The sequence below is a fragment of the Paralichthys olivaceus genome, chromosome 3 (genome assembly GCF_024713975.1).
Source record: "Paralichthys olivaceus isolate ysfri-2021 chromosome 3, ASM2471397v2, whole genome shotgun sequence".
Classification (NCBI taxonomy): Eukaryota; Metazoa; Chordata; class Actinopteri; order Pleuronectiformes; family Paralichthyidae; genus Paralichthys; species Paralichthys olivaceus.
Window position 1 is genome coordinate 11,376,266 of NC_091095.1, and position 18,957 is coordinate 11,395,222.

Sequence of the window (18,957 nt, forward strand, 5' to 3'; positions counted from 1 at the left end):
TCCTTCTCTAACACACATTCTGTTGTGCATATATTTGTTGCACCCTTGCACACTGAATTAACATTACATTGGATTGAGGTATCACTGTCCATTATATTTAGTTTATTTAGCCTTTTTTTGCATCAAAAGATTTTGGTAGAAGAGGAAATAATTATACATGTACACACGTTTTTCTTAGTTGATAACTCACAAGCAAATATTTGTGTTTATTAACACATCCAGCAGAATGTTTGGATTCACATTTCTGTCCCCTTGGTCAAAGCAAGTCCAGCATTCGTTCGTCTTTTTGATTTTAGTTTCTGCTGAGAAACGTTATCTTGGCTCTGTAGCTGCTAATTGCTTCACTGGATTCACCAGCCAGTCTGTAACTTTGTGTGTGAGCTGTGTGGTGCGGAGCAGGTGTGTGCAGCAGGTTTTTAGAGCTTGTTTTAAAAGTGGAAAAACACCTGCCTGCTGCAGCCGAAAACCAGGATGATGAAAGGAAACCAAGACTGTGAAGCTGTGAGGTGCTGCAAAGTTCTCCAGGTTCAAAGTCCCATGTCAAATCATCAACTTCCAGCAGGAGGTGAAGGTGCAGCCAATGTTGTAGGGTCAACATCTGATCTGTCCTTAGTCCACAATCAGTTCTCATCACTCTAGGAAAGAGATGATCCAAACTGCACTGAAGGGTCTGTCCTGTGGTCTGCAGCCATTGATTCATCAAACATTTGGAGAAGACAATGGGCTGATCGATGATGAGTCTCTCACCTCTTTGTTAGAATGGTGAATTACTGAATGATTAATTATTAGTTATTGTTGCTTGCTGGTGATTGAATTTTAATTGATTTATAAAAATGTGATACACCTTTAATAGAATGTTTAAAATGGATATTATTAAATGGAAAAGCATAATGCTTTTAAAAAAGTGGTAATATTGAGCTTTGAATGGATAAAGCAAGGTGATTTAATCTCTGTGTAAAGCCTAATACAAGTGTCCCAGATTACAAGGTGACCTGTCCGAGATTATCACATTCAGGCAGAATTTTTGGCACAAAGAACACTAAAAGCTTTGTCATGCCTCCTCGGAGTATGATATCTCCATTTCTTCTTCTGGTGTGGTTAGAAAACCTCTTCAGGGTTACAGAAAGGTATAATATGTTGATCGAATGTGTAAAACAGATATTGGAATAAGTCACAGAAGTCAAAATTGCAAAACAAATTCCCCGATTACTCGTCTGACTTTGTTGTGAGCTCGACCTATTCAAGAAGTAAACTGAGTAAGTTTTATGAGTCTAAACAGCCTCACAGGGTATTGAACTCTCTTTGAACCCGAGGAGGTGCAGAGGTTTTCTAAAAACAGCAGCCAGTGAGGCTGTGCTATGGATGATTCTAAAAAATAGTAAACTTCCTGAACTTAAAATAACCCTGTGACGGAGCAGCTCCATCAGTGACTGTAGGTCAGACACACACACACACACAGACACACACACACACACACACACAGACACACACACACACACACAGACACACACACACACACACACACACACACACACACACACACACACACACACACACACACACACACACACACAGACAGACACACACACACGCACTAAACTTCATTATCATCCCTCTTTCCCACATCGTTTCAGAAGCACAACCAAGGCTGAACACTTGCTATTTTTATCCTCACATACATGCAAACTTTTTATCAACTCTCCCTTATTCATTGTGGAATTTCCACCTCATCATCACCCATCGATGGGTTGTGTAGTAAAAAAAAAAGGACATTATAATTGTATTCATTAAATAGTTTGGTTGTGATGTGAGCTTCTTAATTATGTTTCTTGTTCGTGGGATTTTTTATTTTTTTTTGCCACAAATAACCTGTTTTGACTGAAGGAACATTTTTATGATAATATAACTAGTCCCAGGAACTGTAAATACTCTGGTGATAAAAACTAATTATAATTTTCTGTTATTATGTTATAAAGCAGTGTGGGAGGAGCTACTGGTTTAGAAGGGGGGAGGGGGTGGTCTTGACTGTGTTTTTTGTCTTTTGTTGATAATCTGAACTCTTACATGGACCATTTTTTGTTTTATTTCCTTTTTTTTATATTGTTTTCTATGTTTTTACATGTAGAACAGAAACTACTATAATGACAAATTCTCCTCAAAATATGAAACATGTTTAACATGTTAGAGTAATAAAGGAAAATAACATGATTCAAAACCTTCTAGTAAAACACGTCTTATCAACTTGTTGAATCACCTCTAATTTGTCGATTCAGTTATCATCAGATGGTTCCATCAAATCCAGCAGGACATGAACTGAAATAAATCTGTTAGGGTTGGTTTCACCCTTAGTCAGCATGTCAGTGCAAATATTACAAATGTACTAATCCACCAATGTTCTGCTCTGCCTGTCCTGTTCACGGTTGTGGGAATTTAGGTCTATTCCAGCATGGAATAAAAAAAACAACAACTTTCAAAACGTTAAAGTTGCTTCAACATTTGAGGGAATTGTACAACTCTAATTTCTTGTGTCTTCATATATACTGCACCACCCAGAGCATTATTTCCCAAGTTCAAGTTATATTAAGTTTTAAAATTCTGTTGTCTGAATTTGACCGGTTATCTTCAGGCAGACGTTACAGAGCCTGAACGTGTAAAACCAACCGCCTCAAGCTCTCATTCATCCCAACATCTATCACACTCCTCAATGAGGAAACATCTGGCTTCAGCCATGTATCTCAATAACCTTTGCACTTTGTCTGGCACGCTTTACTCTCTGGTTTTTACGAGTTATATCATTTTAGTGTTTTTAGGGCAGGTGCAATATTCCCCTCACTGCTATTCTGCGTTGTTATTCTGGGTCTTACACAATATGTACTTGTGTGCTGTTTGCTGTTGTTCGTTGTATAATGTACTGTTCTGCAGCTCTTGCAGCACTTTGGCTTAAAAAAATGTCCCCACGCGAACAATAAATTATATTTGATTTGAAATCTTGAGAGCTACAAACACACATATGGCATCAGTGTTATGATTGAATATCCTACTTATACTAGACTGGTTTGTTCATCCTGTGAGAGTCCGATTCTGATATCAATATATCCTGATAGTACTGACTGGTACTAGATGATATTAATGTTTTAAACGAAGGCCTCACTTTCAAATCGGTCATTTAAATCTTTCTATGAAAATATGGCACAACTGCTTGCACGCAGAGCGCCATGATTATTAATCACGTCAGAGATACATGAGTGGTGGTGAAATGAATGGGCGGGAGGCGGAGAGCTCAGTGGAGGTCTAACAGGGGGCATCATGTCAGATTTTGAGCCTGCAGGAGGTGTCTTTTAAGGGTCTGTGTGCAGGCTTGTCCACTAGATAAAGTCAGTGATATAACCGCCCTCATGCACTCACATTCCTCCCTGCATGTAAGATGTTTCTCAAATTAGGAGGACGTTTGTAACAGATTGTGAATGTTGGTGGACAAAACAATCTGATTAGCGGCTCAGTTTTACTACAAATATTCATTTTACTGTCTAAAAATTTTAGGAAATAAACCATTTTCTTTAATGGTTTTTATGATTTTCTTGTTTTCTACCAAACACGTATGATCAACTTTCAGAGAGTGTCCTGAGATTTCTACAATTTCTTACATCCTTAATAAGCATATACGTGTTTTCTGTAAGTTTTCATTTAGAAAGAGAAATTGTATTAGGACACTCTAAAGTGTGCCTGTGTTCTGCAGGCCATAGAGTTGCAGGAGCGCTTTGACCGTGCCAAGCCATATGTTTATTTATCCTCACAATGTCAATATCCAGTGTGCAACCCTTTCTGTGAACTGAACAAACACCAGTGCCAGGCTTTTAGCACTGTGCCAGGCATATTTTAATGTCTGGTAAATACTGTCCTCTAGTGCTGACGCTCTTACACACACACACACACACACACACACACACGCATTCCAAAGGATTCCAAAGGATTATGCCCCCAGGTAGTAATGCCAAAAATCAGGACTTTTAAAGAGATTACATTTTACGGCATATTGTCTCATCTTCTAAAACACTATAGGCTTTAGTAACATTTTCAAAATTAAACATATTCATCAGATGTGATGTTAATGAAGGTCCCCATGTTCAAACTCAGTTATTTTCTGCACTTGTTAAATTGCCGGGTTTTATGTGGTTGTACAGTCTCTTTGTCCATTGACTGATTCTCTGCCCTCAACATGTAGTAATTGGACAGGAATGTCTCTAACCATGATTATATTATCAGCTATACTCTCAGACGACTCTTATAGTTGTGCCTAATGAGGCTCATCACAATCACAGAGTGCGCAGCAGAGGAGGGGATGGCTGAACCCTCCTCCCCTGAATTACCGGACCAGTCATTCACTAATGCTTCCCAACCAGCTGATATTACCTGGTGAAGTCGTGTCAACACAAGGTCGGCATGTCCTGATCCGCGAGACAACAGGAGGTGATTGTGGATCTCGACGTTTGCATGCCAGATTTGCAATCTTCCTGTCAAGCGGCACTTGAAAGCCCACAGGATATTAGAGATGTAAATGGAACATAATGGTGCCATTATAATTGTGCTCAGCCTTTGATGGCATCGTCTTTTCTCTGCAATTCTACACCATCTGGCCGAATCAGCGTCGGCACCAGAGCCAGGGGTAGTTAGGACAACCAGTCTTTAGTTAGGAGGAAATCATTATCATTATCACTTTGGCGGCTGACATCCCATTTGTTATGATTCAAAATTGTGATTTGGCCCAAACCCGATGTTCATTAGATCTTATTTTCTATAACCAATCATAAAGAAAAACCTCTTATTTGAGATCCTTCAAAAAGCTGTAAGAAATATATGGACATTAAATATTTTAGCCCAGTGAGCTCTGACTGATATATATTTTTTTTTTGCACCAAAGGGCACAGAGTTCTGTGTGTGGCAGAGGTACTGATGGCGGCACCGTGTGCTGATATCTGCAAACAGTCCTGTTGCATCAGTTGACCAAACAAACAGAGCCGGTCACACAGACCTGGTAAACATCCATCTCTTTCAGCAGGAAACCCTCCAGTCATTCAATGAAACCTGTAGTATTCTGACAATCAAAGAGGATTTTCAGAGTTTAACAGGACCTGTTAACAAAGATTATTCCCCAATTTTGTCAACAGAATATAATAATACAAATTCAGGGATTGTAATAAGAATTAAATTGGGCCCATATAATGGCAGGTAAATGATTCCCTTTTATTTCTGACAGACTAAGATTGCAACAGACCAGTTTAAAAAACTCTGAATAAAGTTTCTCCTCAGTGTTTTTGATCATTATCTGACTTTAATGATCTCAGATTTACATCGGTTAATGTTAAACCATGCATGAATCACTTGGTTGTAAATAATATTGGAGCCCTCCTTCAACCAGTGACTTCTCTCATTCTCTCTCCCCATTTGACATATTACACTGTCTTATCAGTTCAGGTTGAAATGCCCTTGAATTCCTTCAGAAGATAATGAAAGAAAATGCAAGCGTCATAATGGTAAAATAAAGGAAGAAACAGGTTGTTCTGTATTTTAATTATGCGACACCCAGATTTAGCACAATAGCCGCTGTTATGAATCCAGTATGATGAAGATACAGTATTTTAGAACATGAGCAGGAATCAAAAGAGGGTGTTCAAATATTAACAGGCTTTCTAATGAATAAATCAAGAGCGTTACAGGTTATTTCCAAACCGGCGACATCTAAAGCATCACTGATACATCTTTTATGATCCTCACTTTTATCATGGAGGTGAGATTTGGGATGCAGTGTTATCACTGTGAAAAGAGGCATCTGGCTCCCATCTGGGCTTTGTTGTCTTCCTGCAACACAAAACATATTTTATGTGTCTGTCAACACAATCCACCACCACACACACACTCACACGCTCTCACACACACAAAATGCACATGTTTTAAAAAAGACACAAGTATGAAAATTCAGTTAAACTCAGCAGAACACAGCTCACATGTTTTTAAGCAAATCCGAATCCATCTATTGTTGTGTTTCTGTTGTCGAGCTGTGACTCCGGAGAACTGGCAGGTGGCAGTGGAACTGGGATGGCGAGGCGGTACACAGTATACTGATGGTAGAACGACAGAAAAGGACACGTGTAAGTGAACTCAGTAGTTGAGATTAGATGCATGCAATTCAATGATTGAGATGTTTTGCATAGAAATGTAGGAGGTGAATATTTCCCACAGCACCTCTGGGAATCTAATCTTCACATCGACGCTGTCTGCTGAGGAAGCAACAACTGATGCAGAGACCTCCTGACCGGCATTACTCTCGTGTTGCTGGTTGAAGCCGAGAAGCAAAGCCATGCCGGGGATGTAGCTGTCAACTCTGGAAAAACACACATTCCAGTAGATTTTGTAGTAAACACAGAGCATTTTTCAACGAAACAAGTGAAGGAATCTTTCATTCCCTTCTTCAGTTCATCCTTCATTCCTCCACACATTTCTATTCTCTCATTTTAATCGTTTTCTTGACACAAACTGATTTTTTCCCCCAGTGAATCTCACCGTCTGCCCAGCTCGGCCATGGTCTCTGGGATCTTGGTCCAGTGTACTTTGGCCTTGAGCGTAGGCATGGAACCAGGCAGATGTGCAGTTGCAGCTCTCATTGACATTTCATAGGACTGACATTCAGCTCCCCATCGGATGTGTGCCTAGACCAAACAAAAAGGATCAATCATGATGGGAAACTCAACAAACACCCGTCCCAACATCTAACTAAAAAGGATGATGCTTCAAAGAGCGGCCAGTGTGACATTTCCTTCTACACGAGTTACACAAGTGTTTGTCAGTTACAAACAGTCAAACGTTTCGAAACTGGATGTTTTAAGTTTGTTTTTACATGTACTGTTATAACTTTGGCTGTTTAACTCTCGACCCAAACATTAACAAAAGACTTTGGTTGATGATGTTGTGAAGCAGTGTGGAATCGTGGGAGTTGTCTTCAACTCCATTTCTGACGGAAAGCTACCTGATGAGACTCATGCACAAATTATGTTCACGGTTGAGGTAATGTCTTAAAGTTTTAGTTCTGCAGCAAATGGCGATAAATGTACAAATAAAGCTGTGTGTTTTCCCTCATATGTTGTGGGCTCCAGACGTGACAGCAGAGACGAGCAAAGCTGATATGAAACAATCAAAAGGCGACAACAATGAAACGTCCTGTTATCTTGAATAAAATAGATCATTTCTCTGAGTTTGAACATTGTTGGAAACATTTCAGATAGTGTAAGTACACAAGTCAACAAAATTCATAACAAAGGTCTATTCATTTACTGCTTTACATTTTCAAAAAGAATTGCTACATATCTGTGCTATCTTTCTTTTTTGTCTAGAAATTCCCTCAACAAGCAAATCCAACATTACATTTATCCGACAGTTAGTATTCTCTTTATATCTTTAACCTGAAAGAGCTCATGCCTTCAGACCACAGACCTCTGCTCACATCTAAATATCCATTAGAACAAATCACAGTTCTCCACTATTGCATGTGGTTACATATCCCTTCATTACAATGAACACGGACAGCAACTATACTTTATTCCTCTGAGCTTGTCAGCGTAACTAGGGAGTGTAAAGACACTTTTTACTCTTTAAACTTCCCAAACTCTCCAGAGATAGAAAACACAGTGACAGATTTGTTTAAGAGTACACTGCAACAGATAGTCTTTGTAATTGAGGCTATGTTCCCCAGTGAGATGGTTCCGCTTTTCTAAGTGGGTTTTAATTGCTTCTGGACAATGATGGAGTTCTTTGTTGCGGAGGAATAAAGAATATACTTTGGTTCTACTGCAGATAAGGACTACAAGGAGAAGGATAAATAGTTGACAATAACAGAGTATTTGTAAAGAGAGTAGATTCCTACTCTCTGAGTAACTGAGTGTTTTATATCTACCTTTGCTTCAGCATGGGCAGTCACAGTGGTGTCCATGCACATCTTCCAGTTGGTGTCTTCTCCAGCCTGGGACACTATCAGTTGGGTATTCTTAACATTTGCCTCGGGCGTGTAGTACACGGCTGCGTCGTATCCCTGGGGCTTCTCGTTGCCACTCAAAGCAAAAGCTTTGATGTTGAACATGGCCTCAGGTGTCGAGTTCCCGACCTGAGGGAATCACATGGAAGGCAATATATAAGACTGTGATGAGATTGCTTGCATCATGTCCAGTGTGAGTATTGATTATCTTGTTTCATGTGTGGATTGGTAATCATACCCAATGTTATTATGGGTACATTTCTAACTAGTCGCTGTGAGACCTGAGGGAACATGTGCTGTGTATGTCAGATAAAACACTTTGTATGGACCGTTTTCCTGCACAGAAATCTCTGCATGGTTCTAAACATGTTTTACTTCTCTCATGGTAACTGTGGGAACACGAGTACCCCTCTCATGTGCAGCATGTTTCTCATACTTCCAAGAAGCTGTCAGGCTGGCTCTGATGAGATCCTCTGACGCTTGAGGCTGAATCAGAGGACAGACGTATCTGCTGAGTAGCCGCCTGTAAACACAATGCAGGATCAGGAGAATCTGAGCGGATAAAACGGCAGAGCAGGTGCAGAGATAATAACATTGCAAGGGAAGCCAAATACCTTGGAAAGCCTCCTCAGACTCTCCAGCAGTTGGCGTGTGCTCATCTGATGTGTGCTTGGGCCGGCATTAACCTCAAAGTGGATTTTGTCAACGGCTTTGATTGCCTGAGCTAAAAAAAACAGAAAACGGGTTGTTAGCATAAACGTTAACAGATTAATATATTAACAATATGTTGTAAGACTAAAATGACAGCAAAATGACAGCAGGGACATACTATCAATGCAGAGATGATATACATTTTAAAATAGTAAAAAACTACAGTATATTCTTGACTCCCTTTAGGATTTCATGGAGAACATTTTCACCATTCATGGCCACAGTAACTGAATAGGGATCCCTCATTGTTAGAACTAATACAACATGAGCACCTGCACAGTCTAATGTAGTCGAATACTTTGCAACAGAACCTACGACTGTGTGGTCTGTGAGGTTTTTCTGGAGACTCTTGGAAAAGTTTTAATCAGCTCTCCATCAAAGAATGACAACAATCTCTTTTTCACCAGGACAATTATAGAACATTTTAAATAGATAATTCTTCAAAATGAAAATAAAGTGAATACAAACTGTATTTTTTAAATCTTTTTTTGTTTGTTTGATTTGTTTGTGCTCTAATTTGTGTGTAAAGAGCTGGGTGTAAATACCTGGGGCGATTTTGAGTGCCAAGTTTGTGTATCCCAAGAAATAGTACAGTGGGTACTCCTCATTATAATATTCTCTCCTTAACTCAGACTCCACACAGAGACCAGCTCCATAAATGTTACTCTCAGCGCACATCTTGGTTACCGGATGCCAGGAGTTTGCTCTCATCACCTGTGAGAGAAGATAAGAAAAACAAATATAAATCTGTGTTCAGTTTAATAAATCTTACTTGGTTGACCTCTGACAGCTGTTGACTGTACCTGATCTGACTCAGGCGTCACCACTGAGGGGCCTGTGTGGGTAACTTCATCATTGGAGTCAATGGCTTTGGGCATCATTGGGGTCACTTTAGCCATATCTAGCTCTTCAATGTTCCTGGAGACTGCGTACACATTGGAGCTGTTGGTTGGAAAAATGAAATGAATCTTAAACTGGGTATGGGTTGCATTGTGCATGCATTCAATTTAGTAAAATTTGTTTATTCAGGCATACACATTATAGGTGTTGTAACTATTTGGAAGACCCGATTTTGCTTGTAGGTGATCCAGAATTTGTCTGAACATCTGTTCAGTCAGTAAGTAAACAGGTAAGGATCCCAGGTGCACTGTTGTAATATTAAGCTTTTATATGTGATTCTGCTTCATATTAAGAATGTAACTATGGACCATGATAGGCTTCTTGTAAAAAAGAAAAGGTGGTTTTGTATTTGTTTGTGCAAATATCGCTCCATCAAGAGCTGCATGGCACGCCATGAATCGATTCAGTGTGATTTCAATTGTGATTTCAATTGTAATTTTTTTGCTGAATCCATTTTAACAACATACCTGACCGATACTATTTCAATCTCTTTTTTGCACGCAGGAAAGTCGAGTTCAAACTTCTTCTCTCTGACGTTGATCTTGGCAGAGAACTTCCATGGAATTCCGATTGGAGTTTTAGCCTTCAACTCGGAGCCACACTGGAACAGTTCTGTGTTAATCCCATAGAAAACCCAAAAATCTTTTGTGTAGCTAAAAAAAGAAGAGGTGAATGCAATAGATGTAATTCTACAGCACAAATACAAACTTTGGCAATGATAAGGTATGCAAATAAGTTAAAACAATATGATTTGCATTATAAAATTGACAAACATGCTGGAAGTATATTTTCTCTAAATTAAAAGAAGACTTAGTAATTTTTACCCAATAAAACCATCAGTCTCCAGTGTAATCTCAGAATTCAGGAGTTGTCCAAGCTGTTCAGTCACTGGTGGATTTATTGCAGTTTTAGCTACACAAAAAATAACACTGGTCAAATAAAACAGTTTTGGACAAATTACCTAATACTGATTCGATTCTTTAAGTTGTTGGAATTCTGTGGGATTTGTCTCCTCACCGTTAACTGTGATGCCATTGACTGACTCATAATATTTGCTAATCTCCAGCGGGAGACCCAGGGTTGTGGCTTGGTGGTAGCGAACCTCAAAGATCAAGAAAGGCTTGGTCTTGTGCCATGAGATTCCTTTCTGTAGATTCTCAATCACCTCCCACAGAGGGCTTTCCTTCCCTGCAGCAGGATGCACAGCCTGCAAGTAAGATCACAGAACAGCAGGGGGGGCCTGTGGAGGCTTTGTAGACCATTTAACATCGTAATACTGTTGTTGACTCCGCTAGCTTCGACATAAATTGATCAATCGTAGCAGTTTGTTGGATTAATCTCTCACCATGATGATGTTCTGAATGAACTCTTTGTTCATGTCAGCAAAGAACCACTCTTGTCCAGAGGCACGTGAATAGGCAGAGAGAACTGGCTTATCGTTGGGCAGAACCTCCCAGTTTTGAAGCTGAAAATGACATAAAAATAATGATCAAACAAACAGCAGATGTCCTGAAGTGTAACTGTGATCGTTTTTGCATTTAAATTAGAATTATGTACTCACCATGTTCAAAACAGACACCAGGTCAGTGAAATCTAGATCCCCGTTAAATCCAGGGATGCTTGTGCCGAACAAATCCCTAATTCCATCAGCACGGATTCCAAACTGCAGAGGACAAAGAAAAGAATTACTGATCACGACTAACAAGATATCCATCCGTCCATCAACAACCATTCACTCTCACATTCACAACTACGAGCAAATTAAAGTTCAAAGTTTGCTTTTATTGTCAGTTCTGCGAATGTACAGGACATATGTAGTATTGAAACTGCGAGACTCTCAAACCTGTGGTGTTAGTAAACATTGAATAAACAAAAATCATAAAACAATAAACACTAAGTTGTGGAAACGGAATGTAGTGTAACCGTGTGTCAAACTATAAACAGTGCATAGAAGTGTAGAGGGCCGCGTATTGAAACTATGGACAGTGCACAAAGTGAAGAGCCAGTGTATAAAAGTAAAAATAATGTAACAGTACATGAAAGTGAAGTGAAGTAAAAATCTAAACCAGAACTAAAATTTAAATGAGGTAGTTAGACATGAGATAAATAAGAATAAATAAGAATAAGTGACAGAACTTAAGGCACATACAGATAAAGAATTGCCTGGATCTGTAGGTATGGCAGTGCAAATTATGGCAGTGCAAAAACAGACAAGGTTATTAGAGTCTCCAATGAATCTAACCCCAGTCTGCATGTCTTTGGACATTAGGAAGAAACCTGTGGACCTGGAGAAAACCCACACTGTTACGACTGCAATCCTTGATTGTGTCAGTGGTGGATATGTTTTATTGTCTTATGGCAATAGTTGGCCTGAGTTTTGAGTGAGGGATGCATGCAAACAGGTCTGTGCCCGGACAAGTTGGTGATTGGTGGACTACAGCAGGTCTTGCAGCTGATTGGCCTAACGCTCCATATAAAACAGCTCAAAATGGTGTTGTTGAGGTGCAAGGGGACCCTCATCATCTTTCTCCTCTCCTAACTTACCAAATCATCCCTTTGTCTTTTGCATCCTGTGTCATGATCCTGCTCTTTGTGTTTGAGAGTCAGTCGGGTTGGACGGCCATTTTCCTTTTGACCACGTTTTCTCATATTTCAAGGTTGGTTACGTTTTTTGTTTTGGAGTTTGTCCACCCCTGAAGCTCAACGACTGCTCTTACATAAATGATTTTAATAATAATACATTGATAAGTTGAGAGTTTTTCTGTAGCTACTTGGGACTTGGGGGAAACGTGAATTCCACTCAGCCCCTGACAGAAATATTGCTGTGTCTGTGGTTGTGTATCACACTGTACCTCCAAGAGCTGCAGAATTCTTCCAATGAAAAAGAATTTCCCTTTCATCATGATTTCAGTGGGGAAGATGTTTGTAGCACTTCTGAGCATAAAGACTTCTGCAGCTGTACCAATGAGGAAGTCATCTGCACAGAGAAAACAGGAAATTCCTATATAACTGTTCCTATAGACCTCAGGTTCAGGACTCTGTCTTGAAACGTACCATTGAACCAATCCATGCGCATGGCTTTGCTGTAGTGATAGCTGACCCGGCCGAATTTCGGGGCCAGGATTTTCGCAGCAACATTGCAGGCAGTTGAGCTATTTCAGAGGAAATTCAGATTCAGTATCATACAACACAAACAACGATATACAGTCCCCTTTTTAAATCATCAAACTCACAGATATTGGTTGTCTGGAGTTCGGGATCTGGCAAAACTCTTCAGGTAGGAAAATGCAAAACTAACAACATGGAGGTCTTTTTCCTGCTGGAGATGTGTCGTCACCGTGGATACCAGAGCCATGGACGGCTTGGTGTCAAACAGGATCATGAAGGCCAGCATGCGAATCTCAACTGGAAGGTTCTTTTCCACAAACAGAGCCATGGTGATGTCCCTGACCTGAAAACACAAGAGACTCAGAACACTGACACCCCCCACAGCTGACGTCATCTCTGTTCCGTTCCTGCGTGATATTACTCTCAGTGAACTTACAAGGCAGATAGTTCTGATTGTGGACGGATGTTTATTTACCTCCGCACTGATAAAGATTATATGTCAGTAGCATGAATCAGACATATTATTTCATATCATTTGAATGTGATGAATGTACATTGTCTTCTTGCATGTCACAGTAAATGCTGTACTTACACTTTGAGGGTCTCTGGCAGCTATGAGTCTCATCGACTGCACGGCAGCGCTCAGCACTCGAGGCGGCACATTCACAGGGGTGGCGGCCACACCGGGGAGGAAGCGCATGATGGTTTTAATGCTGCCTGGATGACCTGCGTTCCCCAGAGCTTTCAGGGCCAGGACCATGTCTGCCTCACTGTTGTTCTTCAGAGCCTCCGTGGCCATGTCCAACAGAGGCTGAAACAGATGTGAAACAGATGTGAGACAAAGAATCAAGTGGCTGTTTTTGCACAGTAAAATTTCACGTTGTAATTTGTTGATGCCACTTAGTCAAATTACATTCTTTAACGTAATGAAGTGTTTCTGATGGAATGGATATTTCAAGTATGTTATTATTTTGATTACCTGAACAGCAGCTACTGGGCAGGGTGTATAATATGCACAGTGCTTATAAACCAGAGAACCATAGTTGAGCACCACAGTGTGCCACAGATAGGTGCTGGATTTACAGAAGGGAATGTACAGGAACATCTGCAGAACAGAGTCAGATAGATCTTTGGTCGAATATCCAGAAGAAAGTGTGCATGATGTCATTCTTTACATTTACAACTTCACTGTTACTCACTTTAGCCATCTCCACCAGCTCAGGAATGGGATTGAGGTGGTTGATAGACAGCATTAAGGCTTGCAGGGCTTCACTTGCAGACACATCTCCAGCGTGAAACCTCATCTCCAGGAACTTTAGGATTCTGGCATCGCCGACCTCAACGATCATGTCCAGAAACCAACGTCTAATAATAGTGAGAGAAATTGGATTCATCAGGCAGCACTTTCAAAAGATAAAAGAGGGGAAAAATGGAGACGGTGAAGGTGTGGAAGACAAGGTCGGGTGTCTCTTTTAATTGCTCTTGCACGATATAAAATACAAGCTGTCTGGATCTTAATGGGCAGAGAGCGCAGTCTTTCACTCATCACCTCTCTGTCATCGTGCCTCACAAGATAATAAATCATTCATCAGCGGTAATGTACCAGACTAAATCCTTCCTGAACTAAGTGGGAGGATACTCTTCAATTACCTAATCAGATGGAGTGGATCACAACGAGATTTTAGAGATGGCCTGGGACCGTTTTGTTCTTCGTCTTATGATGCTATAATGAAAAGCTTGGTTAAAGGTTATCTGTGGAGGAGGTTCAACTCTTGAGTGCACTATTTCACAGTGGGTTCAAAGATACTTAATTAGTTTGATTTAAAACGACTTCTAGCAACTTAACAAAAGTAAGAGTTGGTGAAAGGTCACATGTTTGGGGTAACTATTGACACACACACACACACACACACACACACACACACACACCCACTCCCTAGTCCCTTACCATAACCATCACAACAAAATGCCTTACTCTAACCCTAACCTAATTCTAACCTTCAAGGTCCAGTGTGTAAGATTAAGGTGAAAGGGATCTATTGGCAGAAATTTAATGTAGAATAATCCTCATGATGTTTTCACTAGTTTGTTTCATCTAAATTGTATGAATTGTAGTTTTCTTTACCCCAGAAAAGTTCCTTTATATTTAAATACTTTATATTTACATCAAGGGGACCCTCTCTACGGAGGCCGCCATGTTTTTTACATTAGTCCAGACTGAACAAACTAAACACCTTTTGAGTTTTTATGACAACTGAAGCTACCATAGGTTCTTTCTCATGTTTGGAGGGAGAGGGTGAGGTGAGGGGTGATCAGCTGCAACATGCAATTTCAACACTAGATATCACAAAATTCTACACACTGTACCTTTAAAACCAAGTCTTAACCCTAAAACAAGACTTTGCCAAAATGTCCTCACAACAATGGTATTGCACCAAAATTGGCCCTCATAAGTATAGATAGACATGAACACACACACACACACACACACACACCATCCCGACTGCGACACTAAAACTCACTTTTGTCATGAGCTTCAGCTGTACTGTGTGATTAGTGCTTATTAACAAATGTTACAATGCTAAGATACTACAGTGTGAGGGGGGTCATGGGTAACAGTAGGCAGTGGTGGATTTAGGTATGGGTGACATGGCTGCTGCCCAGCGGGGCCTCTTGTTAGGGCCGACAAAAAACAAGCAAACAAACAAAGAATATCTATCGCTCATCGTCACGTCAGTGATATAATGTCAACGTGTGGGTCAATTAACCTTGTTGACGTGCACGCCCTGGTTCTAGTTTTTGAGCTAGACAGGCTTCTCCCTGCTGAGAAGATCTCAAAGTCAGCAGTAGGAGACGGGGAGGGGGGCGGGGAACATTGACCTCTCTACTGAAGGGCCGAGGTGGGGGAGCAGGGGGGAGCAGGGGAATCTAGCTCACCAAAGGACGAGAAGAAAGGTCAGGATAATGATGGTTGTTGGTTGCACTTTAATTTGTGTGTTTATTGTGTGAAGTGCAATGGTGAAATAATGAGATTCTCTTCATTATACTTGTGTTGTTGTGCGATACAGGATTTGTGAGATTTATTTTAATTTCAGTTTTTATTAACATTAGTACATGATAACTTGAGTCTTTATTTTATTTTTATTAATATATTAGAATAGTTTCAAGTCTTTGTACTTCATTTTCAGTATTTGTGATTGCTCTAATGATCTGCTGAATATTAGCCGCAAATGCTGCTGTGAGCAACATATATAAATATATATATATATATATGCTGTTAGAATTGAATATTTTTTTGCATCAACCCACGATAATGATTCTCACCTATATTCTTCATTTCCTGCAAATTGCTTCCACATCTCCTCCAACCCTTCATAAGGAATCACTCGCAGGAGCTGATAGACCTTTATGGTGTCTTCAGTTGTCGCACTGTCAATCTGATATCTGTTAGCCTCAGCCAGATGCTTGATCAACTCCATCGCCTGCAGAGACAATGAGCAGGTTCTTTCATTCCCAGAAATAATTACTGTATACATATCACTCACTTGGTCCTTAATACACAAAAGTATTGAATTTCTTCAAAGGAAATCTACATATAATAGAGAATAAAGAGGTTTTGCTTCAGTTTTCAAAATGAATTGTCGATACATTTTAAATGAATCATCTCCGGCTATTTCTGTATCTATTTGATTTTAACTTGATTAGATTTGATGGATGTAATTATTCCATGTGTTACCACAGCGTGTATGATTATTACCTTTGGAACTGGGTTGTCCAGGTTCTGCATCATTATGGGGACGTTAGCTTGGGAATTGACAAACTTGTAAACCAGGTTTCCTTTGCTCTCCACTGCCCCGAACATGACAGCTCTCTCAGTGTCGATCGCATGGAGCAGCACTATTTGCTTCCTGCAGGAGAGGTTATTTAAAGCAAGCCATTTGTAACACAGACAGACTCTGTGTGGATGAGCCGGTGTAATTTGCACATATTTCTTTTTTGTCTTACGTTGCTTGCATCTTGAAATTGCCGCCCTTCACGTTGAAGGGACTGAAGTACTGTCGCTCCAGACCGTGAGCCGTGGTGATGAGACCTCCCTCTGCCGTGGGTTTGACTGTGTAAACATATCTCACTGTTGAAATGACAGAGTCCCCTCTCTGGTGCAGGAGACACAGACACACAAACACCTCTGACTTTGCTGTGTTTTAATTGATAAGTTGTGGGGTCAGATGAATCTGCGGCGAGACGAACAGACCTGTTTGGCGACCTGGTCGAGCACGGCGGTCGCCATCCCCCTGTAGATGGCGGCTTTCTCCTTGCAATGAGTCACATCCACCACCTGAGTGATGGTCATGTCTTTGGTCTCCATGTTTTCTTCAGTAACGTAGTTGCTCTGGCACTTGCCATGGATGCCAACCTACAAACAGAATGAGATCTTTTTATTTGAAGTCTTATTGATATATTAGAAGATATTTATCTTTTTTCTCTTTAATTTGATTGTTTCTAGTCTTTGGTTGTATTTTTTGCATTTTGTATTTCTGCCCACACTTTGTTGTCATTGTTTGTTTTGTAACTTGTTCTGTTGCATATTATTTTCCCTTCCACTATCCTGTGTCACATTTGTAAATGTTTCTCAAAGTGGAGGTGATAAATCTCAAGGGTTTTTTCCCACTGATCAAGTTTAAGTGACTCCAGGAAGTGCTCATATTTCCGCCCAGTTTTTTTTGTCTGTCAGTGACTCACCTCTTCCAGTTCATAGATCTTCTGTGTGGTCTTGACAGTGACTTGGAAGAAGCCCAGTATCCCCCTCACGATGTTGACGACAGTGTCAGAGACCTCAGCAGAGGCCCGGATGTCATCAACATGTCCGCTGGCGTAGTCAAACATGAAGGGTTTGGTGAGCTGGGCGGCGATACGTTGGGTGAGCTTCGGGGAGGCGGTGAAGGTGTCTTTCCCCGGGAAGCCATTGAACTCCTCGAAGAGTAAATCTGAGACCTTTGATCCGGAGGTGAAAATGTTTAATCCAGCATTAGAGAACAATGTAATTGAATATTAAAGCCTGTTTAACTATGATTTTAATATTTCGATTGCAGCAAGGGACAAAAAGGTGATGGTGGATGTAATTAATGCATCACTGCATACATTTCAGCGCATTAACAGCTCTTTTGTGATATTTGTAATAAATTCTTTCTAATTTATCGACTATCATGAAGAATCTCACTTTTTTATGAATAAATCTTATATAATGGAATCAAAAGCCTGTTCAACCTCTTAACAGGTTTAAACGACATATTTTTCATAACTATTCTCTTTATTCCCCCTCTTACCTTGAGGATGAATGTTTGTGCAGACACACCAGTGATCTTGACCTTGCACGTTATCCTCACTCCAGATTCAGCCAGGTTCGGTATCCCGAGTCCAAAATTCACCACTCCTGCATAGCTGTACTCGTACGTCTTCTGAGGATTCAGGCTGAGCTCTGGAATATGTTTTCATGATGAAATATAATCTCACATGTTCTTTATGTAAAGACAAAATACTTGTTGTAATGATGAAGACATGAAGGACTCACCATAGCGGACAGTTTGGCACGCTGCAAGATGTTGAACATAGTGTTATTCCCAACATGTTCAAAGTCCGACACAAAACTGATTTTAGCAGTAAAATCTAAAAACAACTAATTCTACAAAAAATAAATCGAAGCAACTCAGGTAGCATTAATAACCCGACACATAAATGGTCCCAATTCAACTCTAAATCTCCTTAATTTTGTCATTCTTGCCTAAAATAGTTACTGGTAATTCAGGATTCATCAACAACAACAAGATCAATATCATGCAATTGTAAATATGTGTTAACTTGTTGGAACAGCAACAATAGATTATATCTCTATGCATCAGAAATATGTATAAACAGTTAAATCAAGGATCATGAGTACATGTAAAATCTCTGAAACTCAAATTAAGTTATTTTTTGAGCATTGTCTGAGCACTGACTGTTGTAACATAACATAATAATATGAATCAAGCTACTGAATATAAAATAATATGGATGAAGGAGTAAAAACTTACAGGCCAGGGCCACGAGGCAGCAGAGCAGGAGCCCCTGCATGGTGAAAACTGAGGAGTGGAGAGCAAACATTTCACATTTGTCCTTTATATTTACCACAGGGTGGGTTCTCACTGGCCAGTGACCGATTCAAAATAAACACATATAGT

General features: G+C 40.1%; 1 protein-coding gene across 1 annotated transcript; it reads right to left on the minus strand.

Moving 5' to 3' along the window:
* Nucleotides 1-5,551: 5,551 nt before the first annotated feature.
* Nucleotides 5,552-18,923, minus strand: vtg3 (vitellogenin 3, phosvitinless). The gene is made up of 28 exons (XM_020080687.2): nucleotides 18,811-18,923; nucleotides 18,312-18,332; nucleotides 18,067-18,218; nucleotides 17,483-17,734; nucleotides 16,995-17,156; nucleotides 16,748-16,896; nucleotides 16,500-16,650; nucleotides 16,067-16,224; nucleotides 13,942-14,107; nucleotides 13,722-13,847; nucleotides 13,335-13,553; nucleotides 12,868-13,085; nucleotides 12,689-12,786; nucleotides 12,487-12,611; nucleotides 11,196-11,297; nucleotides 10,980-11,099; nucleotides 10,652-10,841; nucleotides 10,459-10,546; nucleotides 10,102-10,287; nucleotides 9,538-9,676; nucleotides 9,280-9,448; nucleotides 8,638-8,747; nucleotides 8,460-8,546; nucleotides 7,946-8,152; nucleotides 6,559-6,704; nucleotides 6,241-6,379; nucleotides 6,003-6,116; nucleotides 5,552-5,856 (listed from the first exon to the last, which is right to left on the minus strand). The coding sequence occupies exons 1-27, from the start codon at nucleotides 18,878-18,880 to the stop codon at nucleotides 6,009-6,011; spliced, it is 3,858 nt and encodes a 1,285-aa protein (XP_019936246.2). The 5' UTR covers nucleotides 18,881-18,923; the 3' UTR covers nucleotides 5,552-5,856; nucleotides 6,003-6,008.
* Between the last annotated feature and the right edge of the window lie 34 nt (nucleotides 18,924-18,957).

Excerpts from the sequence above, each read along its gene's own strand:
- vtg3 (XM_020080687.2), bottom strand. The coding sequence starts at position 18,880 with ATGTTTGCTCTCCACTCCTCAGTTTTCACCATGCAGGGGCTCCTGCTC. Across the intron at positions 14,108-16,066 it reads GCAGGAAATGAAGAATATAG|ACGTTGGTTTCTGGACATGA; the intron begins GTGAGAATCATT and ends CACTATTATTAG. Across the intron at positions 6,380-6,558 it reads ATGGCCGAGCTGGGCAGACG|AGTTGACAGCTACATCCCCG; the intron begins GTGAGATTCACT and ends GTGTTTTTCCAG.